Genomic DNA, 26,021 nt, shown 5'->3' with positions numbered 1-26,021 from the left:
CTCCGCCGCTCCGGGCGACTCGGTGGGGTGGGGGAGTCGGCTGCGGGACGCCGGGGGCACTTGCCCGCCGTGACCTTGGCGGTGGCCGCTGCCTGCGCGGTGCGGGGCCGGTGCGGGGCCCGCTCGCAGCGCGGCCGCAGGCGGGGGCTCACGCTCGGCTCTGGGCTGCCTTGCAGAGGAACGCGAAACGCGCCGGGAGCAGGAGCTGCCAGAGCAGGAGCCGCGTTGGTTCCCGTGAGAGGACCTGGCTGAAAGGGGACGTCGGACGAGGCTGCGTATATGTTTATGGAAGAGACTCCGCAGCTGCGGCTCCTTCGGACTTGCGCTTGGTCCTCTGCACAGTGGATACCCAAGCCTCGGAGATCTGTGACAGAGAAGGGAGGAAAAACCTCTTTTTGCAGCTTCATGGAGACCTGGTCAGGTGAGGGCTGAGAAAGGATAAACCTGACTGAAAAATATTTTGTACAGGTATGCGAGGCTCTGCGCCATGTGCCTGTGCCTGTCTGCAGGGCAGGTAAGGAACAGGCAGAGGTAGTAGCTGGCAGACAGGTACAGCCTTGAGTCACACACTTCATAAAAATTAGATTGCGGTGAAATAGAGGTTATACACCTCATAGTTATGTGTTGTAACAGGGAAGGTTTGACCGTTGCTTCAGTCAGAAATATGTCCTCATTTTCTGGGTAGAGGCACCTGTTCATATACTCCTTTGTCATCTTTTGTGTTACGGGGTTTTAGAATCTGGACAACCTGATCTATTTAAGATGCTGTAAAGAGTTATTTTGAGTCAGCAAAATAAGTAAGGTGCTTTTGCAATTATGTTACATAGTATTTACATGTTAGTAATTTTTTTTATGCTGAGAAGAGTTGCCAGCTAAATAATTCAAGGCAGACAGAAATTGTAGCAAGCGTTATATAAAGAAAGCTTAAGCATCCGATGCTATGTTTTATGCCTGAAGTCAATTTAGGCTGAAAATAGATGGCTCTGGATTTAATGTGTGTGAACTTCATGCTGTGAGTGTGTTACAGACTCCTCTAAGTTTATAAGCTCCCATTCAGTTTGTTGGGATTTACACTTTGCATTCATCTTGGCTTAAGATTTGGTTATAAAATTGTCACTCCTGTTCTCAGGGGCAAGTAATTGCTGGGGTCTCCTTACTTAAAGGCTAAGCAGTAGATAACAATGCATTTTGAACAGAGCTAGTAGCTGATTTTTGATGGTGAAATGAAGGTTTTAGCTCGCATGTGTCCAGATGTTAAAACTGTGGTGTGTGTTTGCTCTGTAGTGGAATGGTAATGCTAGTGGTGGGAGATGGAGAGACAACATGACTGACTGTTGGAAAAGGTTATTTAGAACCATTTGCTTTGCCTTGGTCAGGGTTATAGGAATTAGGGATGGATTAGTTAGAAATGCTGTATGAGAACAGATGGACACTTGAACTTAACCACTGAGGTAGCTGAAAACCTCTCTCTGTTTGTTGCTTGAAAAGTTTGTAAGGAAGTTTTGGACCCTAACAGCAAGCTGATTTTCCAGCATTTTTAAAAGAGCAGACCCACTAGCAGAACATGAAAAAGCTTAGGTAAAGCTTATAGATGTATTTGGAGAGATACATTTTGACTTTATTTAGCTTTTGAAGTAGCTTTTGCATTTGAATTCTTTTCAGTCTCTCTTTTCTCATGCTAGCTAGGTGTGCCTGTCTTTCATTTGTGGCAGATTTTGCACTGAATTAGCAAACTGCATCTGCTGCCAGTCTTTTGGAAGCAAATACTGAACTTCGAGTCAATTTTTACTTCCCACTCTTTTTGCCTCTTGGTTTGTCTGGGACTTGGTCAAGATTTGTCATATATTTTGTGAAGAGTTCTTGGTTCTGATGTCTGTTCCTTGTAATTCTCAGAGTGTTTTTGTCACAGAAGAGATCCTTGAAGTACTTCCCAATGGAGTTTTTCTGAGTAAGGAAATGGGATTTACCAGTATTGCTTCAGTAACATCTGGGTTAGCAGGAAGCAGGCCTGAATGGTATCTACTCACATGTCCACGGGAAGGTGACAGAGTGCTCAAGATTTATCCTCGTGCCCTGTTGAGATAATTCCTTCCTCAAACAAACTTTACCAATTACTTTGTAATGTGTTCACAAGACAGATTAATTCATTAAGTATCTGGTCACATCTTACCATAAGTACATGCATCTCCCAGACAGCTTCTGAATTCTTCACCCTTTTAGTATCACCTGGTGACTTTCTTTCCAGAATATGGCAGATGTTGGTTTGGCCCCTGACTTGGAAGACTGAAAGCTGTATGGAAGAATAGCAATGTATTCAGTCTAAATATTCATCAATGTCCTTGTGAATTTTGTGAATTCAAGTCCATTTCTGTAAGAACTTTTTCTTCTCCACAATGCACCTCAAGGATCTTTAGCTTTTTCCTAGTCAGAATCTTTCTTTATGCTTATATCCCTTCATATCCAGAAATTATATCTTCCTTCAGAGGGAAGGGTTAAACAAGAATTGCAGGAACACCTTCTTTGGCCCACCACAAAAATGTAAGCTTTAAATATTTGAAAACTTGACCTTTACTTATGGGTAGCTACAGTTGCAACAGGAATGAAACTGAAACTGTTGTTCCTCCTTGTTGGTTTTTCCTTCCCCTTAAGCCTTTGCACCTGTGCTCTGGTGAGCTGCTGTGAGCCGAGGAAGTATTCAGTCCCTGATGTGTGATACTGCTGAGGATGTCGTGAGCTGTTTGTGCCAGATTGAAGCTGCTGTGACAGCCGCATGTCTCGCATGTGCCAGCATTCAGAGCTCATTGTGCTGGGTACAGGATGAGTTTGTGAAGTTTGAATGTGATTTCATGCCAGTTTGGGTTTCACACCATGTTGCTTTCTTTTGAAAGGAAAGTGTATTTTCTACTGCACTTTAAGTATTACTTCTGGCATCTGTCAGTCTTGACCAAGTTAGTGAAGAGATTCCATATGGAAACTGCCATTCCATGTACTGGTTTTGACTTTCCTTTTGCTGGCCTGTCCAGGGTTTTGTTAGTGAATCACATGGCTCTTGATGAGAACTTGGACCGGTCATCCATTCGTCCAGGTCTCCAGAATGTCTCCAAGAGTACTTGGGGATCTGCTCCCTTTCTCAGTGTGAGCATGGGATTTGCAATGGGCTGGTTTGCTGCTAGCTTTATTTACAGACCCTGTGAGTGTTGTTTCTTACATACCTGGCTCTGTCACAGGTTCAGCACACAGCTAAGTGCCGGAAGGCAGTCAGACACCCTTTCCACTGTGTCTTCAGGACTGAAATACCTAACCCTGAGCTCCACTTCCTCTGCAGAGTGGCCAGTCATTGCCTCCTGTGACTTTTTGTGTGTAGATCTTTCTGTAAACTCAAAACTCTTTTGCTAGGTTGTGAGGTCTGAATGACTTGTGATGTTTTATAGAAAACTTCCACTTTTTGGGAAGGCTTTTGTCCTGCAGCCACTGACCAGCAAACCTAGCTGGTGCGATAGAATGGGTTGCTTATGTGATGGGTTTTCAGATAGGAATGGTGCTATGGCACTAGACGTACATTTGTAGAGGATTGGGCTTGAATAGATACTGCCCCCAATGTTTCTTTTATACATGGCTTTCATAGAAAAGAAACAAAACCAAAGGTGTTGTGTTTGATATCTTCAAAAAGCAAATCAGTTTGATTTATGCGGACAAGAAAGAAGATTAAGTGGTTTTCAAATTAGCATTTTGAAACCCTGAAACATTAATTCTTGCTGAGGATGAGCAGAATGAAAAAGGAAAAAAGCAGATCTCATCTCCAGCAGGGTAAGTATGGTATGATAGAGTATCCAGCTTTTTCAGGAGAGTAAGGCATAGCACTGTACCTCAGAGAGCATTGAGCAATCTGCACAAGTGTGACTTACATGCTTTTCATACAACACAAATTATCCCTCTATTTCATTAGTGTTCTTCCTGACTTCTCACATGCAGATAGGTAGTTCAGTGTGTACTCAAAAAAGCCTCAACCCATTCAGCAACCAAATAGTAAAGTTTGAGTATTTGTTTGGGTTTTTTTTCCCCTGGGAAATCTAGGTGCAGACTACTTCATAATGTTCTTTTTGTGAGTGGCACTCAAGCGTTTAACATTCCTGAGTCATTGGTACTGGAAAGGCTGTTTCCTGGCAAGCATAAGGCCTTAATAGCAGAAGAATAAGAGTCTAGAGGTAGCCAAGGGAAACTTGGGCAACATAGTTGGAGATCCAGTCAAATCTCTCATATTCTTGGATTCTATGCTGAAGGATATTTTGTAACTCAGGTGTACTGTATTGGAAGTCTGCATTGTTCAGTGCAATCTATTATTTATTCATTCCAGTTTCTAATAGCTTGCCTGTTATAGGAGACCGTACACAGGTTTGTAATTTCCAAGATTACCTCCTAAAGCTCTTTTGAAAGTTTGGTGTTGTATTCACTGGTATCTGTTTCTATAGAAAAAATATTAAGTGGTAAGATGGACCTCAGCTACATATTTGTAGATGTACTTGACTCTGAGCTTGTAAATCTTCACAGAGAGTCCTAAAAAGGGCTGAAATCCTTCATTTCAGTTTAAGAAATCTTTGCAGAGAAAGAATTGATGGTATTTTGCTCTTTTGAACCAATCTCTTGTCTGTGTCCATCTAACAAAACAGGCAAAAACCAGCATTTCATACGTCAGCTTTTCATGCTTATTGCACAGGAATTCCATCTTAGCTGACATCAGCTTCTAAGTGAAGAGGAGCTCCAACAGACAATTTTTGAAGAGAGAGGAAAGGGGTTATTTGGTATACAGCCTTCTGGCTAATAAGTAGATGTATTTCTGTGTAAAACTAAAGCAGGGAGCAGACTTGCCTGAACAGGTTTAGTGAGCATTGAGCAGTAAGAACTGGTTTTCTGGGTCAGCTGCATATCAACTCCATTGCCTTTTCAGGCTATATACTTTGTTTGAGAGTAATCCTCCTTCTGATCCAGAAGTCCTGTATGTGAGCTGAGAGTTGCAATGTAGCTGCTTGAAATACCTGAGGTAGTTTTATTTCTTGAGATGTGTCTTGGTGATTCCAAAGGAAGCCTGGATGACTAGGTACTTGTAAATGGTGTATGTTTAATGAAATCAGTCCTCCCTTAATTATTTGATGGCATTTGTAAAGCAATAGTGGAAATAATAATTACTCATTATTATTTGTCAGTAATAGTGGAAATACTCTGATATAATAATTTAAAAAATCAGATTTTTTTTATTCTTGAGAAGAGTCAAGAAGAAATGGAAAGGTTTGGTATATACAGCAGTGGAATGTTTCCCATTAATACATGCAGTATAAATGATGTATGCAAGGCAACAAAGTTTAGTGGAAAACAGGTCCTACCTAGCAAACTTGATCTTGATACTTCAAAATTTCAAGCTTTGTTGCTAAAGGTATTATTCATTGCAGTAGGATGTTGGATTGGGATCAGAGCAACCTAACCTGTTCAAGTTGAAGATGTCCCTGTCCGTGGTGTGATGGTTGGACTAGATGACCTTTAAAGGACCTTCCTATCCAAAATGGCTGAGGTTCTGTGTTCAGATGTCATGGGGAGAAAAATAATGCACAAACAAGTAGAACTCATTTGCTACTATCTTACAGACTGGAAACTCTTACTTGGTGTTAGCATATTGTTTTGGGTGAGGAGCTGTTTGAAGGAAGAAATGTAAACTTGTATTGTTCAGTTTGCTCTGTTAATAACCTTTGGCTAAAAGGTAAGAACTCAGGAGGGCATGGATGGGAGGCAGTGATAGGTAGTGAGAAATCAGTGCAGCAGATTGCTCTAGATGGTTTAGTATGCAGTATTCCCTGGAAAACACTGTTTTTCAGTATCACTAGGAATATTTATGTAAAAGACAAGTGTACTAAATACTGCAAGGGAGAGGAAGGAGGCTGTAACTTGCCAAAAAAATGTAGTGCAGGAAGACTTGTGCATTGGAAGGATACGAGTCAAGAGGAGGTTTGATCCAAGAACAGAAGAGTGTTTGAGTTGAAGCGATGTGTATGTGTGGGTTTGTGTAGTCAGTGCATAGATACAGGGAGCAATCATGTTAGTGCTTACAGAGTAGGGATAAACTAAAAAAAATCTGGTGGTAAAAATCCTTCTGAATCAAAGTAGACCCACTCTACTGCAAGAATAATTCTAAAAGCACCATGTGCCTTATCTTGAAGAGGAAGTTTGAAATGCTTAGTGACATGGTTTATAAACTGGTGTTTAAAGAAGAGGTAACAGTTGAGATCCAGTGACTCTAATCTGAAGCTAGGTACTTTTAGATTAAAAATGGGGATTTTTAATGTTGGATAATGAGTAGAACATTGGAACAATGTATTTTAACTCCTACCTAACATTTTTAATGCTTAATCTTTTTATACTTTTTTTTTTCCTTAAAATAAAACTTGTAGTTTAGCAAGAAATGCTGTTGTTTTTATTGAAGAAAAATCACAATTCAGGGTCTCTGGAGAAAGTGAGAAGAGAGGATCAGAAAACATATTTTCCATTCTGAATATAGTAAATCTGATGTTTCACAAGAACTTCCTCTTATTGCTGTTTATTCAAGCTAGCCACTGAATCCTTCCTGTGTTCTGCCATAGTTCTAAAACGTTCTTTTAAATGTACTTACTGGTTGAGTTAACTTGCCAAAGCATAAGAATCTAGCCACTGATGTGAGCTGAAGAGAGTAGGAAATTTCTTTTTTTTTTTTTTTTTTAAGTAATTCTTCATGAGGATTCTTCAAATGCTTTGCTCCAAGCTGCATTTGGAAGAAAAATTTAAGAGTTCTTTTATATTTTTGAGACATTATACATAGGGTTTTTAAATTATTTGGCAGCTTCTTTTTTGTGCAGTATTTCTGGGTTTGTGTCTTGTGGATTCCTCCTTAAATCATGAATAGAAATACTCACCACAAATTGTGTGGTTTATGCCTAATGCTGTTTCTCTTCTGCAGTGTAATTCACAAGTGCTGCAGTTCTTAAGTGCTGCTTGTCAAGCAGAGACCCAAGAGTCTGTGCTTGCTTGCCAGACCTTTTCAGAGGAGCAGGACAGATGGTGTGTCAGTATTCCTCATGTGTTAGCCGTGCAGGGACTTGTTTAATTTTTTTTGCATTCTCAAACTTCTTTCTTATATGTTTTGACAGGAGGCTGGAGCCCACAGAAAAACCCCTTCAGATTGTGTATGACTACTTGGCTGGGTTGGGTTTTGATGATCCTCTCAGAATGCAGGAAGAGGCAGCAAACTCTGATCTCAGCTGTATGATTCGCTTTTACAGTGGTAAGAAATTGTGTGCACACTGTCACTGTTCCTGCAGCTGTAACTATGAGCTGGAGCTCAGCTAAAGCCTGAGTCATCAGCCTGTTAGGTTTCTAGAGGGCTACATCAAGCACCTGCAGTACCAGCAAGCATTTCTTAAAATGAAACATTTCCAAGATTAATAGAAAAAAAAAATCACACTTCAGTAGTTTTCTTGATCCTGCCTATGACTTGAGAAAAGACAGGTCCACATTGGAATGCACAAGACAACGTGGACAGGTCCGCATTGGAAAGCCTTCCAATTGGAAGGCACAAGATTGCTCTGTTGTCTTTAGCTTTAAATATTGCAGCTGATGTCTTAGAGCTCCCCCTGGGATCAGATATATGATCAGATATATCAGATATATGGCAGTTCCATTTAGATGTGCAGGAAGATTATATTTACAAAAAGTTTGTGGATATGGGTAAGGAAGCTCCTGGTCAAATACCTCCACAGCCTTTAAGGATTGAAGAATGAAGGTGTCAGCTGGTTAATAATAACACAGGTTGCCATCAGAAACCTGGGGAACTGGATTGCAGACATGAGACTTGGGAGTGTGGGCTGTTGAATTGATTTGGGCAGGATGCAGCATATACAAGGAGCCACAAAAAACAGGCATAGGCCTGCGGGCATATGTTGCTAGCAAGGGAGAGGAGGACTGTTGGTAGCAGTCAGAAAGGGAATTCACTGAAGTTAAGAGGAAATAGAAAGTAAATTAGGGTGAGGAAAGACAATAAAGAAATTATTTCCTTACTTGTAAGTACTTCACCTATGTATTTTTGGCATTTCAGAAAAAAAAAAATCAAAGTGCTTTTTTAACGGAAAATTGTTCTTGCATGGTGGGTCTGGTCGGGCTAAGCTGCTAGCCATCTTTTGGTTATTCAGTGTCAAAAAAATGCATTTATAAGAAATCAGCTTCTTCACCCTGCTATCTGAGACAAACCCCTTCTGTCTGGGAGGTGTGTGTGTAAGAACAGGCAAAATAGTGTATATAATGTATATACCATATATATACAAACATACATATATATATATATATATATATATATATATATATATGCAAAACACAGTGTAACAGATGGAAAGAAGTGTGACATGCATAGTCTGTATTTATGGGGCAAGGAAGAGAGAGTCAGAAGTTACTTCATCTGGAAGGAGTAGAGGCATGTAGAACTTTTGAGGAAAAAAATGAAAGCTCGGATATGTACAGCAGGAACTGCTGAGGATTTATGAACTGCGACTCAACTTCATGGAACCAAGTAGATAGAAAATGTAATTGAGTAGTTTCAGTCAGCCTGGGTAGCTGGGCTGCTTAGAAGGAGGCTATGAAGGAAGAAGTATAAGGGTTGAAGGGTGTTCAGGAGACCTGTTTTAAGGAAGTACGAGCAAATGCTGACCAAGTGATTCTCAAAGGTAGGGGAAGAATTAGAGGGAATGCTATGGAGGATGACTGAATAATTTTGCAAAGCCTGCAGCTGAGAACATAAGGGAGGAAACAATGGATTTTACCCACAGGAACTTTACTTAGAATAATGCCATCACAGACTGGTTTGGATTGGAAGGAACCTTAAAGATCATCTAGTTCCCCCCTCCTGTCATGAGCAGGGACACCTTCCACAAGGCTGGATCAGGTTTCTCCAAGCCCTACCCAGCCTGGACTTGGACACTTCCAGAGATGGAGCAGCCACAGCTTCTCCGGGCAACCTGTACCAGGGTCTCCCCACCCTCCCTGTAAAACATTTCTTCCTTATGTCCAGTGTAAATTTGCCCTCTTTCAGTTTAGAAACATGACCCATTGTTTTGCCTCTATAGGCCTTTGTAAAATGTCTCTCTATGCCTTTCTTATAAGCTGTCTTTATATATGGAAAAGCTGCAAGAAGGCCTTCCCAGAGCCTTCTCTTCTCTAGGCTGAGCAATCCCAACTCTCAGCTGTCTCCACAGGAGGGATGTTCCAGCCACCTAACTGTTCCCATGGCAGCCCCTTGACCTTCTCTAGGATAGGTTTCATGGTTTTGGAGCAGAGAGGGAAACTGGAGGATTGGTGTAGCTGCGTAGTAATGCTTGGAACAGTGCTGCTGTGGCAGTTAGTAATAGGATACCACTTTTAGTCCCATAATAATGTTTCTTACAAGTGTGGGGCTGGTCTTTCAGCTTGGTGAAATCAAAGCAATTTTTTCTGTGAATTCTTACAGTTTCTCACCAGTAAAGGAAATCTCATGTCCAACTTCATGTCTGTGAAGCAGAACTATTGTTGTAAATAAACAACTAAATGTTTCAGCTGAATTCAGCCAGATAGGGACATCAAGATAACGCTTTAGATTTGGCAAGCTGAAGATTCTGCTGTTCTGAGAAACAATATTACAGCTTGAGTTAGTAGTTAACTCTTTGCTCCTGAAAAGTGTCTGGAGTATGGTTTTCTTATTAAAGCTTATTGTGTGATCAGTGTGACCTGCTAACTCCACATAGCATCAATTTGAACATCCAGCCCAGCACCCCAGTAGGGTGCCAGGAGCAGCTGGACCTCAGTGCCAATCAGCTCTGAAGCAGCTCAAACCCCTTCACATGCTACCACTTTCTCTCATAGTTAGAGTATTGTATACAAGTCCTCTGTAACCCCCACTCCAGAAGCTAATGGTTAACCTTGAGTGTGTCCAGTATGGCAGCAATTGGCAGCAGTCTGACTCCAGTCCAGTCTGAGTAGTCACAGTGGCTTGTCACAGGGTTGGAGTAGCTGCAAATAGCTGCTCCTCCCTAAACAAGAACCGCATTCATGGTGCCTTGCAATAGGAAACCACACTGGTTTTAACATCCCAAGGATATTAAAAATTGCCAAATGCTGTTGTGATTAATCAGGAGGAGGAAAGGAGGATGTGGGAAGTGTCCACTCCCTTGGTGGACTCTCAGGGCAGAAAAGGCAAATGCTGTCATTATTGATATTTTCCACTAAATGGCACCACAGCATGGAGGTAAAGGGCCATGCTGAGCACACAGACCAGATTACAAAATACAACACCTAACCTTAACCCAACAGATAAGGTGTTACATAATGCAACCTTGAGAACAAGTGCAACACAATCAAAGGAAACAAATCAATGTTGTGGCCAGCCACTGTTAAACCAATACAAGAAATGCTTATAGCAAATTTGTTTTAACACACTCTGGTCAGATCTGTCTCTGCCCTTTGTGCACCAGGTCTGGCACCTAAAAGGACTGTTGTGGTTTAACCCCAGCCACCACTCTTCTGCTCACTCACACGCTGCTTCCCCCATGGGAGGGGAAGGAGAATGGGAAAAAGGCAATACTTGTGGACTGCAAACAGTTTAATAATTGAAATAAAGTCAAATAATAATAATTGTAATGAAAAGGAAAATAACGAAGAGAAATAATACGCAAGTGATGGATGATACAATGTTCCTCATGCTGGTGCCCTTCTTCTAGCAGTGCTCAGCCCTCCTTGTCCCAGTTCCTTCAGTTTGTATGATGTTCTAAGGTGTGGAATACCCCCTGTGCTCATTTGGATCAGCTGGTCCAACCATGCTCCCTTGCAGTTTCTTGGGCACCTGCTTGCTGCAGAGAAGGGGGTACTGTGAAGTCCTTGACTTGGGTGAGTGCTGCTGAGCACCAACTAAAGCAGCAGTTTTTTTAAATGTGATTTTTAAAAATTATTCTCACAGTGAAGCCAAAACACAGTCCTTGTACCATCTGCCAAGAAGAAAATTAATTCTATCTCAGACAAAACCAGGACAGTCATCTTCAGGGAAAGAACTTCCTGTGTAGCTGATTTTTCGTATCTTCCTTGAAAGTTGAGTAGAAGCTGCTTATTTAATGGTTTCTGTGACTTTAGCTGACTCAATGAGGGTTTAAAATTGCTTTTCTGTTACATTTGAATGAAGGATATTTGGTAAGCCTGTGGTTTGTTAAAGTCTGTAACTACCTGTGGATTAAAAACTATTCCATGGCAACTATTCTAACACTGTTCTGGGAAGCACAAATGGTGCTGCTCAGCTGCCATTCCTTCACTGACTGAGGATGTTGCTTGTTCTCTGCACAAGAGTTTTTATTCAAGTGCAATTTGTCTGCTTGTTCTTTACAACTGCTTTTGTATGTTAAATCTGTGTTACTTGTACTCACAGATGAGAATGAAGAACATATGGACAGTAAATGCTAATGTCCCCTTTTTCTTCAGAAAAGCCATGTCAGGTGGAACAGTTGGATCGCATCCTGCTCTCTGGAGTCTATAACGTGCGCAAAGGAAAGACCCAGCTGCACAAGTGGGCAGAGCGCTCAGTCGCTCTCTGTGGTACGTGCCTCATTGTGTCGTCAGTGAAGGACAGCCATGCAGGGAAGATGCACATCTTGCCTCTTATTGGAGGGAAGGTAAGGCTTTTTTTTGGTTAGCTCTCTGTAGCCTGGGAAGGAAGAATTGGTAGTGATGGGAATTGTCCACAAGAGATTATTGTAGGTTTTTTAATAGATTACTGCATTCATGTGCCCAACCCCTTTCAACTTGCTTTGCTTGGGTAGTGATCTGAAGGCTAATAAAACGGCGAGACACTACTAGTTCAGCTTCCACAGCAGTAGCCAATATTGTGAATGGGCACTCTGGAAATTATTACTTCCTGTATCCATTTCAGCAAAAAGATGTTAAGCAGGATTTACTTCTGTGTTTTTCTCCAGTGACTTTGCAGCTGTATCTTCAGCAAAATGCAATGTTACTGGTGGTCAGTAATACCTCACCCTAGACTTGGGGTCAATTGTAGTTGCTGGTGCTTAGGCAGACTGTTGTCAATTCTCCCTTTGCAGGTGGAAGAGATGAAGCGTCGGCAGTACACCCTCGCTTTCACATCTGCTGGTGCACAAGCTCAGACATACCACATTTCCTTTGGAACACTGGCAGAGTGCCAGCGCTGGCACCGGCAAGCATCCACGGTGAGGCTCTGGGGACAGTGTGGTTTGGATGGTGGGTGCAGGGTACACCACAGGAAGGCTATTCTGATGCAAGCATGCTCTGCAGTCAGAGATGAAGCTGGGATGCTGGAGAAAGTACCCAGGATGCTTTCCAGCTTTATTTTCTTCATGCTCTGGACAACAGATTTTTCTGTTAGCCTTCTCTTTTTCTCTACCTGTGCAACAATGTTGAGCAGTAGTTCTGTGCTGTTTTAACCCCTGCTGCACCTATGAGACTAACTTAATCAGAGGTCCCTAGAGCAGACCACAGGGACTGGCTGACTTTACAGAGGTAGAAACCTACACATTGCATTTGTTGCTGTACTTGAACATACCTGAAGTATGGCCTGGATATTCACAGGGCAGCCCTGAGGTTTGAGTTACAGAGAGATTGTAGGTCAGCAAGGATATTATGAAATACAAAATGAGTTCAGGGTGAAGCAGGTCAAAAATGTCAAATTAAGCAGCAAAGGTCTCAAAACAAAACATATTTAATGAAAGGACATAAGAGTTGCAGAGTACTTCATGAAATGTTACAAAACCATAATTTATGAAGCCTTCTTATAAGAACTTATCTTTCAAATTTTATGCCCTCAACAAGCTAATTAAAGAAAGGAGTCACTAAAACTACAGAAGAAGCAGCTAGGCCAGACAGAGGATCTGTAAACCTTAAAGAACTGAACTGGAAAATCAACTGCTTCCTGATGCTTCTTGAACCTTTGGAAGGCACTTGGAGGTTATGCTTTCTCAATAGAGTTTTGTGAAAGATCTGTTTTCCTCTATTCCATTGGCTCTCTCACAGCCTAGCCCTTAGGCAGTGTGCCCAGTGTACATACAGAGCAGGGCTTTGTGTGAGTCCTGGCTGGTATCCAGCTGTGCATCCTTGTCAGGGATGTAGCAATGGGTATAGGCTTGTACTTCATGGACTCCTATTTCCTGCATGGACTCTACCTGGTAGGTACCAGAGGTTCTTTCCATGTTCTTGCAAATTGTTTACTACTTGTGTTCTTTGGCCTTCCATTAGACTTCCAGAGAAAGTTTGTTGCACAGCTGCAGCTTTTCTCTTTCTTTCCAGATTGTGTCTATGCGATTTAGCGTGGTTGATCTTTCATGCTACAGCCTTGAGGAAGTACCAGAGCACCTCTTCTACAGTCAAGATATCACCTACCTCAACTTACGCCACAATTTTATGAGAACAAGTGGAGCAGGGAGTCTTGACTCTCTTGGCAGGTCTGCAGAGAATCATTTTTCTTCTACATTTGGAGTCCTTGACATGTGGATACAGGAATGAAGTACTGCCTGTTCTCTTGGGGATGGTAGAAAATTTGGTCTTTAGGAAGCTCTAACAAGTGACGGGGTTGGAAGCAGAACTGGGCAGTACAATAGGAATAAGCTTCCAACAATTTGTAGTATTCATGAGCTCCCTTCCACAGATTCTGTGCTAACTCTGATTTGAGATAAGCCTTGTGGGATGACATGCCATTTGCGTGGAAAAGATACAATAGTAATATTAGGCTGCTTGCTAAGCAGAGAACATCTTGGGGTATAAAATAAAAGAGCAAGGAAAAGCATAATGCTGCTATTGTGAATAAGTGTTTGTAAGAAGAAGCTTAGGTCTGAAAAACCCTGTTTCGGCAAGTTCTTAATGTGTATTTGGAATTGGCAGAGGGCCTGTGAGACTCCATCTTTGCTTTGGAAACTTGTGATGAATCTGCTTTTAAGAGAGTAGCAGTTGTGTGATGGTATGGAAGCATGATGTAGTCGTCTTAGGTAAGTGAAGGAGTCTTACAGAAATATTTTTAAATTAATTCCCCGAAATTGTAAAACTCTAGGGGGAGATTAGTCTGTGGATATGTATATCAGCCATGCTAAATAGAATTCAAGGAGTTGCTCTGTGAATTTTGAGAACTGATAGGAAGCGTATAGTAATATTGTCCAGTGGCTCTGTTCAGAATACATTATACCCTAAGGAAAATGTATGTGGAGAAACCTTGCAAAACTGCTTTTTTGGTTTTTGTTTGGTTTGGTTTGTTGTTGTGGTTTTTAGGTTTGGTTGTTTTTGTCATTTTGGTTTGTTCGGGGTTTTCTTTGCTAGGTGGGGTGGGGCAGGGAGGGGTGTGTTTTGGTTTTCTTTGTCTCTAGGGGTCTACTAGTGTGCTATTTCATTTTTCTTCCTATAGAGTAATGAGATACCCAGGTATAAGAGTAAGATTATATAAGAGTATATAATGGGAAAGAAATTGCTCACAATGATCAGATCTCTTCCTCTGAGCAACTTCCAATCTCTAGTAGTCTAACCACCTGTAACTATAATAATGAAGAAAAATAATTAGCTAAAGGGAAAATGTTAAGCAAAGGGCATTAAATAACCCTGACTGCTTTGTTGCATCTCCTAGTTTATTTTTTATGTATTGTAGTGCCTTTCAAGTATCTCCCTTGTCTGAAAAACACTAAGATCTGATCTTCATTGATACGTGTGTGTGTACACACATGTATACATCTGCATGTCTCCTGTCAGCATTCTAGCTAGTTGATACAGATTTGTGGTAGCATGTTTTGGTGGCAGAACAGGATGTGTTAAATTGGGAATATTTCAGGGCAACGCCAGTTTGGGCTGCTAAACAGAGGATGGTTATCCAAAGGAAGATTCAATTCTGTGTTTCTGTACCTCTTTGCTGTCTCAGTATGCCCTGTGAGAGCACAAACCAAAACCTGAGGACCCACATTGATTTTGGGATCTTTTTCCCCTATAATACCTGGTTAATATATGCAGTTTGAATAAGAGTAACATTTCCATTCTGCTCCACTCCTACATCACTACATGAGGTTACTGAGGCAAAGAAAAAGGAACAGAAGAACTCAAAAGGCTTTTGAGTATTGTCCTCCCCACTGAGTGTGGAAGTCTGCATGAGGAATCTCAGACCAAGCTGTGTCATGTACCAGTTTCCCTTCAGCTTTTGGAAACTTTAATGGCCCTCTTGTGCTCACTTTGATATTTTTGCAGAGGGATGCATTCTAAACATTAGTTGTGCTGTTGTGTTTAATGCTGCATCTCTCAGAGCAGCTTCTCACCACGCTGTTAGAGAGAAATGCTGCTTGGTACTAAGAACAGGTGTAGCAAAAGCCATTGCAGAACTCCCAAGAAAGAAGTTTTTTTTAAAGTGTTTGCTGATTTTAAACCCTGAGGGCCATAACCTGTCCTGAATCTCTTAAAGCTGAACCAGCTAAGAGATAGTTCAAATCTTTAGGTTCATCCTCATTGTTTCATTCTTTTCCAGTACTGTGGTGGAGTTCTGTGTGCAAGTTTCTGATTATTGCATTTTGCATTACCCTTCCTTTGAGGAAGGCTTTTACCAATATAGCATCATTTTCTCTTTGGCTTTCCGTTGCAGTAAAAGAGAGTCTGTGGCTGCAGCAAACAGAAATACCCTTATTCATATGATGGGGTGCTCAAAGCAAGCTACTGATGTCCAAGTTACAGTTAGGTTCCCTCTTTCAAAAGAGCAACACCCCTCCAAGGTGTAAAACTAAAGCAAAATGGAGAAATATTATGCATAGTTCCTACACAGATCATTACAAACATTTTGATTCTGAAAAAGGTCACTATAAAGAAGAAAATAAAAGCTTTCCAAAACCTTTCAGTCATATATTTCAAGATATTTCAATATAGAAGTAATATTCTCCCTCAAGCTAACTAACCAACCTTGGTTTTGTTACCTATATTAAAATATTTGCTTCAAAATAAGAACTACTTGCCAATACCTGGGAAAAGTTGGGTAGGTGAGGCAGATGAATAACTGCATGTTTCCAAGAAGCAGTTCTCTGGTACATGAAATTTGCAGTTATCTCATAGAAGTGAGATATTAATTTCCCCACTGAATTAATTTCTGGTGGTTTCAGTTTGGGATGAAGAGGCTATTACCTGGGGAACAATACTTTTGCCTTCTGTAGAAGGAGGTAGGAACTCTTGGAGGAGAACGCTGCTGTATGTTACCCCAGCCACACTAAGTTCCTTCTCCCTTTGGACCTAGCATGGTGATTGAAGGAGCTAGAAATAGGTAACCATTTCTCAAGCACTAGTGGGACTGTAGTGACTGTGGAGCTGTCTGCACTTGGGGCAGTACACAGTCTGCTGAGCATGGGGCACTGTAGTTATGCAATCTTGTTCAAGGACCTCTGCTTGGAGGCCTTGGGCTTTCTAAGCATGAAGCAAGCACTTTCCTATTTTCCCATTTACAGCTTAGCTTGGCTTTCTGTTGCACCCAGCTTGGAAAGGGGATATCCCTATTCTGTTTTGTTCTCAGAATAGTCTCAGTGAATGTTTTCAGCTCCTCTTTTCCCAAGCTGCATAATTGTAGACTTTCACTGTAGTTAAATCTTTTAAAGTGAATTTTTTGAACTGAGCATTTTAGTTACCTTAATCTTAGTAAGAGTCACTAGGAGGAAGTCAGGTTGGGGTAGAAGGTTGTTACCAGTTCCTGCAGTAACCTCTTGGTATTTGATCATGTTCAGCATGGCCATTGAGAAAAATATCATTGACTTACACCCAAATTCATGCAGAAACTCCTGTAATGAGTTAGCTGACTGTACCACCAGTTGTACAAAGACTTAAGAATTCTTGATGACTGGTTTGTGTATTTTTGCTTTTAGACATGTAGGTTTGTGAATTAACTAGTGTTCTTGTTAATAGGTTTTCTCAGTTGAAGAGTCTGAACTTGTCTCATAATAGACTGGGAGAGTTTCCTGTATCACTGTGTGAGATCTCTACTCTGACAGAGCTTAATATTTCCTGTAATGGACTTCACTACTTGCCAAGTCAGATTGGCAAATTGTTGAAGTAAGTATGTTCTTTACATCTGTGATTATTAATATCCTTGGTGCCTCAGCTGAGTACTGCTGGTGTGCAGGTACTGTTTCTGAAAGTGTGAATTCTAAGGCAGCTTGTTTTGCCCATAAAGGCTGAATGATTAATTCGACTCCAGCAGAAGGTCAAGAACTAACATGTGCAATCCCTTAATCACTAGTATTAAGACATCACAGCTTCTGGTGCAGGAAAGATGAGGAAACTTGATGCAGATAAAGCACTGAAGGCAACTGCATTGTTTCTCAAATAAGTCTATGTGCATTTTTCTGCAGCTGCAGAGTTGTCTAACTTTCTGCATTTATTGTTAGAATTTAATATTTTCTGTACTGATGCAATTACTATTGAAGTTTTAATTTATTATAGAAAACTTTTCTGTGGTAACTTCTCACAGGGGTCTAGTGATTTTCGTCAGCACAAGTGTGTTTGATTGTGTTCTACAGAATTGGTTGCTTTTTCAGTTAGAGGAGTTTAACATTAAAATACTTAAGCATCCATCCCCTTGGAAAATTTTGTCTTAAAGCATTTGCTGGTGCCTTGTTCATTTTCCCTGGTAGCTATTCCAAATGCATAAGAGCTTAAGCTTAGGTTTTGCTTAAGCAAATTTTATTGCAAGACTGTTAGTACAGACTGTTAGGACTTGTGATTAAACTGTGCTATTTGTAGAAAACCAAGTAATTAAGTAAATATCTTTCATTTACAACATAAGTACTGATTGTGTTAACTTGCAATCTTTGGCACAACTGGAAGTCACAAGCCTATTATATGTGTGATAAAAGTACTTCAGTAACTTTATGTGTATAAGAAAAAAATTAGCTGTAAATAAAATACAGTGAAAAATACTAAATGTGATGTTTGCGACTCTTTGCAGAATTATTTTCTTTCTCTTTTACACTGCAGTCTCCAGACCTTCTGGCTTGATGGCAATTTCCTCACATCCTTACCAGAAGAGATGGGAAACCTGCAGCAGCTCAGCTGTCTTGGGCTCTCCTTCAATAACTTCTGTGAACTGCCAGCAATTTGTGAGAAACTTGTCACCTTAGACAAATTAGCCCTGGCAGGGAACTTGCTAGAGACCCTGGACCTGACAGTGCTGAACCGTATGAGTCACATCAGAAGTGTGGACCTGAGGTAAGGGGTGAAATTTGCAGGTGTCTATAAAACAGTGTAACTGTCTTTGTAACTTCTGGTACATTTTGCAATAAACTAGGTTCAGTTTTTTCTCTTACCAATTTTTTAGCTTTTATGGAGTTCTGTTTCTGAGAGTGTGCAGAATCCGCTTGGAAAAGCAAGCTTCACTGAGCAGTGCTAGATGCTGAAAGTGACCCAGCCCTCTAGTTTCCTCTTGTGATTTGCTGTTACCTTGAGCTACCAAAACCTTGATCTCTCCATCCCTTTTTTGCCTCCCTGCCCTAGAGATATGATCCTGTTTCTCCAGGCTGCTAGCTGCAGATCACTCGGAAAGGGAAAAAGAGTTATTTTGTATGTGGTAAGGCAGTCTAGTATCTAGTTTTCTGCATTAGCTTCCTCTGTCCGTGCAGAGTAGCTGTCCCATGGCCTGTTTTCCATTTTCTAGGCTGGATCTTTCTTCCGAATATCTTAAGAATTTGGAAATCCTTAAAATGGTTACGTATAGCAGTGTAGACAAAGGAAATATTTTTGTTTGCATTCACTGCGTGAAATTCACCATTGCTTGTCACACATTTCATTCACTGTGCTCACCTTTGATGTCAGCCTTCACCAGAATTCTTCCTTTCCTCTTCTTTCTTCTTACTGATGTCCAGTGTTCAGTGCTCTATTTTCTGACTTTTTAACTCATTTCTGAGTGTTTAGGCTGAACAACCTGAAGAGAGCAGCAGCTGACACTCTGGAGGGGAACAAATCTGTGTCTTACATGGATTTACGAGACAATCAGATGACAGATCTGGATCTGAGCTCCTTGGTCAGCCTGGAGCAGCTGCACTGCGAGCGAAATAAGCTGAGAGAGCTGACGCTGAGCGGCTTCTCCCTTCGGGCCTTGTATGCCAACAGCAACTGTATGTCTCTGTCTTCTTCACCTGCCTTTTCCCTTTAAGCCCTGGGAGCAAAGGAAAACAGCCTTTTGCCCTCTCTCACGCATTTAAAAAATACTTATGCTGGTGTTATTGTGGTGAAACAGTATGTGATGTGTCCCCTGAGGTTAGCTCCTAGGGATCACATATGCATATGTGTAAACAAGCTGTGTACAGTGTGGAGGTTGTGGTGTTATGTCCAAGGAAATAATCTTCCATTGAGATCTGTTTGGGAGCCCACAAAGAAAAGTACAGTTCTCTCTTGTTCTGGTGCTCCACATGACAGATGGAGAAATGGGATAATGAGACACTGTAGTGCCATGTGGCATATGTATGAAGTGTGAATTCTATGGTGAGAAGTATCAGTGGGGACCTTGTGTTCCATAAAGAAAGACTGAGTCTCATTTGATAGCTGCTTCTCTGTGCTGTTTTCTCTCTGAAGCTCTGCAATCATACTTACTTGCTTTACTTCATCAGGTCTGACAGCTGTCAATATTTATCCAGTTCCTGGCCTACTGACATGTCTAGAACTCTCTCAGTAAGTGATAATACACAACAGAATTTAAAGCAAATATCTGGACACCTTGAGAGCAATTAAACACAATAGCCCTTCAAAGCCCAGCACTAAAGAATAATGAAAGTGTCCCAGACCAGAAGCCCTTCTGAACCAGTATGACCCTTTCAGGTGACTTTGCTGTCTTTCAGCTGTAGGCTGTGATCAGAAAAAAAAAGCCAAGCAGCAACCACTGAATTTGTGGCAGCTTACTGAACTAACTGGGGGGGAGATCTGTGGATCAAATATTTAGGGTAGCTGCCAGTGATCTCTGCTCTTGGTTTCATTGCCTATGCCTGCCCTTGGAGCAGCATTGTAAGACCTGCAGGATAGGGTGCCCTGCCAAGTCATGAACGAGTTCAGTTTGCATTAGCCACAAGATAACTTCCACATGACTAACTCAGATGCTGTTCATTTTTTTGCCTGTTGCTTTTGGTTTGGCTGTCACTAAAATCATGCAGCATTCAGAGTCTTTTCCATGTGGAGTGCTGGTTTCTAGCTTGTCCCACTTGCTTTTCTCAGCAATCAACTACAGTGTGTCCCAGACTGGGCCTGTGAAGCAAAGAAACTGGAAGTTTTGGATCTGAGCTACAACCTACTCTTGGAGCTTCCATCAAGGTCAGAAAACCTTTGTAAACAGGGCTGAGCTTTCTTTTACAATGGGCTGTCCAGGAAGAGAGAAGCAGTGATATTCCAGTTGCTTAATTCCTTGTTGTGTTGAGATATAATCCACTTACTTTATTCAGCATCAAAAATGCTCTGCATTCAAATGTTGGAAAGAACCAGTTTCTAGGTCAGCCTTTTGAACAGTAGGGGCTAGATAATGCCATCCTGTGCTTTTGGCTGCTACTGCAGCTATTTGCACCTGATGTATACCATGCTGCTGTGATTTATGTGTTATCATACTGTGTGTGCATACAGGTCATAGGTGAAATACTAATATTTTTTGCATCGTCATACAAAAATTTCATCTGTTACCTTTGACAGGGAGTCACCACAAAGGGACAGTTCAGCTGATCTCAAACGTAGCTTTCACAGTACACCATCAACCACCTCCTTTCTCCTTATTTCCCTTTCAGTTTCTGCAAAAATGCAGTGAATGAGAGCCAAGAACTAGTACAGTTTTTCAGTTATTTATCCTAGGAAGAAGCAAAGCATAAACATATTTTTAACCTAACAAGGGTGTTTGGTTGGGGGTGTGATTAGATGAATGACACAGTGTCTAGGGTAAGTTGTACTAAAAGTGAATGGAGAAGGTTAACAAGGAAGAATTGTTAACAAGGAAGAAATGCAGAACATGGGTTGGAGAAGTTGAAGCAAGTGGTGTAGGAAGTGATCAGCAGTGACATTCTAGTGATTGGCACAGAAAAACTATATAAATCAAAAGTAAGAAAAGGACATAAGGATGTGATAATGAGAACTCAGAAAAGAATTTTAGCCAATCCAATGGATTAAAGAGACCAAATTTTAAGTATATTATGCAAAGAATAATTACTGCCTCAGGAATAATAGAGGAGTGCTAAGCCACTAGTTAAAGGTCTGAATTTATTTTGGCACTTTTGAAGCACTTCTTTCTACCTGCAAGTGACAACAGGCACTTAAAGCCTTCCTTTGTGACATCTTTCTTTGCCTGAGAGAATGCTAGGCATATGCACACCAACTTACATCACAAGATACCAATCAGCAGTAGTGTAGAGGGAAATGTAGATATGCTTCCAAGCATTCAGAGAGACTGAGTCATCTTACCCTGTGTGTTGTTCTGCTTTTTCATTGTTTATATTTTATGGATCAGTGTATTTTAATTTTTTCCCTGCTGTAAAGTCAAATTAAGTGGATTAAATACTACCTTTTCCAATCTTGGGATGTCAAAATGAATGAACCAAGTTAAATAGAAAACCCTGTGTCTTTCTAGGATCCTCAGAAGCTTGAGTCTTCGGAAGTTGATGGTGGGGCACAATCGTCTGCAGAGCCTTCCACCTCTTCTAGAACACATTCCACTGGAGGTGCTGGACCTTCAGCACAATGTGTTGACTAAACTCCCAGAGATGCTCTTTGTCAAAGCTCTGAAGTGAGTGTCAGTAACAAACATCTTTTGTCTGCATTATCCTTTGGAATGTAAGGGCTGAAAGTGGCACCTGTGTGACTGTCCTTGCAAAGTGTCATTTGCATAAGAGATAACAAGGTGTGTCCTTTATGAGGAGGTTATTCAGGTGTCATAGGGGAAGCCATGAAGCTGATTTGAAGGAATCAGTCCATGTGTTGGATCCCAGATACCTAGGGTTTTTGAACTTTGTGCTTTCAGGAACTGACCCCCTGCAGAACACTGCTTTTGACCTGAGGCCTTGGAGACGGCTTCAAAATATGAGTGATGAAGTTAAAATCATGGGTGTGTAGTGAATTAGAAGTGTGTGCTTTCACAGGGTGAGAGGTTTTGAATTTGAGGTTTTTATAGTATAGAAATAGGTATGGGGACAACATGGAGGATTTTGGGCATTGTCTCAGTGTTCATCTTTTCTTCCTTCTTCATGAATTTCCGGTAGTAGTTTCTGGTTGGTCAGTCAGTGTCACACTAAGGGTCATGGGAATCTAGTTATTGGGTCAAAAGTATAAATAATATAGGTGTTAATTCTCTATTGGACTATTTGGCTTTAAAAGACCTTGTAGCAGCTGCATCTTTCACCATTTTTCCTCGCTTCTAGCAGGTAGCTAGAAGTACTGTTGAACACTCTACTTTCTGATTAGAAATGATAAGCAACCAAGCCCAAACATGAGAAAATATGTTTCTATCATGTTTTTGTTAATCCTGGCTCTGAGTGAAGGCAGACGAGACTGAGAGAAACCACTAATTAAGTGGTGCACAACTCCCCTTACCTCTCCCACATCCATGTTACTGTGTAATTACTGGAAAACAGAGGCTGCCTGAAGAGCTTTGTCTTTAAAAGTAGTCATAAAGTTCAAGTGCAAAGAAAAGAAGCCAGTCAGATCCAGGTCATTGGAGAGCAATAGGAGAGACCCTTTATAAATGGTCGGTTCCTCATAACTGTCTATTCACATATGAGTTAACCCTTCTTTAAAGAAGTCCTTAAAGAAGTCTTTAAAGAAGTCTTTAAGTACAGTTTTATGTTGTCTGCTTCCACTAGTATTACCCATGGGCTTTTTGGTACTGACTGTTTACTGTAAAATGCTGCATGCGTCCACAGTGCCACAGTGCATATAGCTGGTAAGTCATTAGTAGAGTCACAAATCTTAATGTGTGGGGATGTTAGAGTGCTGTTTGATACTGCTGTCCACACGGGCATTTGTACAGCTCCTTTTCGTGGTGTTAGTAGAGTGGTTTGGATGATGTGAAGTCTGATTTTTGCACTTGCTGTGGTTAGCCTCAGGTACCTGAATGCATCTGCAAACAGCCTGGAGTCCTTGCCCTCCGCATGTGCGGGGGAGGAGAGTTTGAGCATGCTGCAGCTGCTATACTTGACTAATAACAACCTCACAGATCAGTGCATCCCTGTCTTGGTGGGACACCCAAACCTACGGATCTTGCATCTGGCGAACAACAACCTGCTGACTTTCCCTGCAAGGTAAGTCAGTAAGGCTGTTGGGCAAGACAGTGCTCACTAGGATGAAGCTGACACCCCCCCATGATTGTACATGAGTCAAAGGCAGAGTGAGATGTGCTCCCTCTGGCTTGATCTGGCAATTCTACGCACAAAGTGAGGAGAAGCATGCTAAGGGGGATTGGCCCAGGGTACCAAGTTGGCTGTGGGTTTTCCTGTCCTAGTTGAGATCCCATCCAGAGGGACCAAGGGATGTGACTAGCTGTGTTGCATATATGTGGGGATGTGGTGGTACTTCTTTGCAACTTCAGTACTGATGGTGAAGGGTCTGTCTTGTACAAATCCAAGCCAGGCTTGGGGACCCTGCATCTTACTTGAGCATCTCTTAGGACTTTTGGTCTCCTGTCAGTAAATCAGAACAGTAGCTCATAAAGGGCGGTGTCTATGGATACTTCATCTGCAGCTTCAGAAAGTGGTAAGTTCATATATGTAAGATACAGTATTTTTTTGTTTCCCTTTCAGCAAACTTAGTAAGCTGGAGCACTTGGAAGAACTGAATCTGAGTGGCAACAAACTGAAAACAATTCCTACAACAGTTGCAAACTGCAAGCTACTTCATACACTTATTGCACACTCTAATGAAATCAGCATTTTTCCAGAAATCCTGCATTTGCCCCGTATTCAGGTATTTGTATGGAGAAGATCTAGATACCTGGGGAAAGTTTGGGTTATAGAATGAGGAGTGACTACTAGGAGAGAACAGGAGATCCGAGCAAGGCCAAGTGTCAGGTATCAATCCAGGCTGGGGGATGAACAGTCAAGAGCAGCCCTGCTGAGAAGAGCTTGGGGATGCTGTTGGATGAGATGCTGGACATGCCCTGGCCATATGTGCTGGCACCAAGAAACCTCCCACATCCTGGGCTCATCCTCAGTGGCATAGGCAGCGGGTAAGGAGGGGATTCTGCCCCCTGCCCTGCTCTGATGAGATCCTACCTGGGGGGCTAAATATTGGGTCCTTGGCACAAGAAGGACTTAGATCTGCTGGAGTGGGTCTAGAGGAGTCCATGAAGATGATCAGAGGGCTGGAGCACCTCTGCTGTGGCAATGGGCTGAGTGGTTTGGGGTTGTTCAGTTTGGAGAAGAAAAAGGTCTGGAGTGACCTTATTGCAGCCTTCCATTACCTAAAGTGACTTAAAGAAAGCTTGAGAGGGACTTTGGACAAAGGCATGGAGTGACAGCATAAGGGGGAATGGCTTTAAAGTCAAACAGGGTAGGTGTAGGTTGGATATTAAGAAGAACCTCTTTCCTGTGAGGGTGGGGAGGCCCTGGCATAGGCTGCCCAGAAAAGCTGTGGCTGCCCCATCCCTGGAAGTTTCAAGGCCAGGTTGGACGGGTCTTGGAGCAGCCTCTTGTAGTGGAAGGTGTCCCTGCCCATGGCAGATGTGTTGAACAAAATGAGCTCTAAGGTCCCTTCCAACACAGACAGTTCTGTGGTTCTATAACTGATCAACCCAAGAAGATGCCACAGAATATGCATTCTAGATATCTCACCTTTCTGAGTTGATCAAATAAGATCTCATTTACCTTTACCTCCTGTCTCTGACATTTCTGGTTTCTTATATTTGAGACAGTGGGCAGTGTTACATAGCTAGGCAGGCTTGCATATAGAGGCTTTCTTTTATCTTTGGTGTGACCTAGTCTTTCAGTATTGGAGTCGTGGCTATTGCAGGTTGCTTATAAATCATTCTTCTTCTGACAAGTCAGATCCATTGTTATCATGTGTGTGAGATACAGTAAGCAGCAGGGTTGTATGATGTTTGTAAGGAGCACTGGAGTAACTGATGACATGACATAACAGAAGAGTGTTTTCTTTGTCATGCTGTTTGTTGCTACTGCAGTTTGTGGACTTGAGCTGCAATGAGTTAACTGAAATCCTAATCCCTGAGGCACTGCCAGGTGCCTTGCAAGAGCTGGATCTGAGTGGAAACGCAAACCTGGTGTTAGAACACAAGACACTGGATATCTTCAGGTGAGCCATTAACATGTCAACTCAGTAGTGATCTGCACAGGGAAGGGTAACCTTTGCCAGGAGAGGAAATGGGGTAGTAAAGTAAAAGCACTTTGTCACTGCATAGTGGTATAATGTTCTCTGCCTGAGGCAGCTGAGACTTACTGTCTTTGGGAAGGGAAAAGTCTGGGTCTGAAATATCAGAGGAAGGAATTTTTCAGGTGGTATGAGCTTTTCCAGGTGTCTCTGGCATAAGCAGCCAGACATCTTGTAAAGACCTAGACCTTAAACTCCTCTTCTTGATGCAGTTCTTTCCACAGACTGCTATCTAAAACTCTAGACTGGACAAGGTCCTAAGGCCTGTTCAGCAGGTTTTAGAAAAGCATAACTTCTGTTCTCTCTGTAGTCACATTACTACACTGAAGATTGATGCTAAGCCCTCCCTCACAGCAGACTCAGCACTCACTTCTGCCTTCTGGAGTCACGGAGTAGCTGAGATGGCAGGCCAAAGAAATAAGTGAGTATTGTGATCTGCTGAACGCTGTCTTCTCAGGATTCTGAGTAGAGTGCACTGCTGAGCATCCAAGCAAACCTGTTTTGCCCAAGAGCTCATCCATCCCATTGTCCTTCTGGATCTCTTATTAAGGCTTGGTAACTCATGTCTCCATATTAACCTTTTGCCTCAATTTTCACACTTATCCTGGTACACTCAGACTCTCCTTCCC

At 41.8% G+C, this 26,021-nt stretch overlaps 1 protein-coding gene across 3 annotated transcripts in view; it reads left to right on the top strand.

Moving 5' to 3' along the window:
* The window catches only part of PHLPP2 (PH domain and leucine rich repeat protein phosphatase 2), a 30,156-nt gene that overhangs the window by 885 nt on the left and 3,250 nt on the right, over positions 1 to 26,021 (top strand). For 2 of the 3 annotated variants that reach the window (XM_062499709.1, XM_062499708.1), the window contains exons 2-16: positions 177 to 421; positions 7,170 to 7,303; positions 11,509 to 11,699; positions 12,126 to 12,251; positions 13,345 to 13,499; positions 16,960 to 17,106; positions 18,031 to 18,261; positions 18,964 to 19,166; positions 19,659 to 19,719; positions 20,257 to 20,352; positions 21,647 to 21,802; positions 23,112 to 23,312; positions 23,811 to 23,973; positions 25,187 to 25,317; positions 25,703 to 25,813. In XM_062499709.1, the coding sequence (XP_062355693.1) occupies positions 177 to 421; positions 7,170 to 7,303; positions 11,509 to 11,699; positions 12,126 to 12,251; positions 13,345 to 13,499; positions 16,960 to 17,106; positions 18,031 to 18,261; positions 18,964 to 19,166; positions 19,659 to 19,719; positions 20,257 to 20,352; positions 21,647 to 21,802; positions 23,112 to 23,312; positions 23,811 to 23,973; positions 25,187 to 25,317; positions 25,703 to 25,813 (2,351 nt within the window). The other variant, XM_062499710.1, reaches the window with a different exon arrangement.

This window comes from Cinclus cinclus, chromosome 11, assembly GCF_963662255.1.
Source record: "Cinclus cinclus chromosome 11, bCinCin1.1, whole genome shotgun sequence".
Classification (NCBI taxonomy): Eukaryota; Metazoa; Chordata; class Aves; order Passeriformes; family Cinclidae; genus Cinclus; species Cinclus cinclus.
Note: the sequence above shows the minus strand (reverse complement) of the source record. Positions and strands in the feature narration are given on the sequence as shown.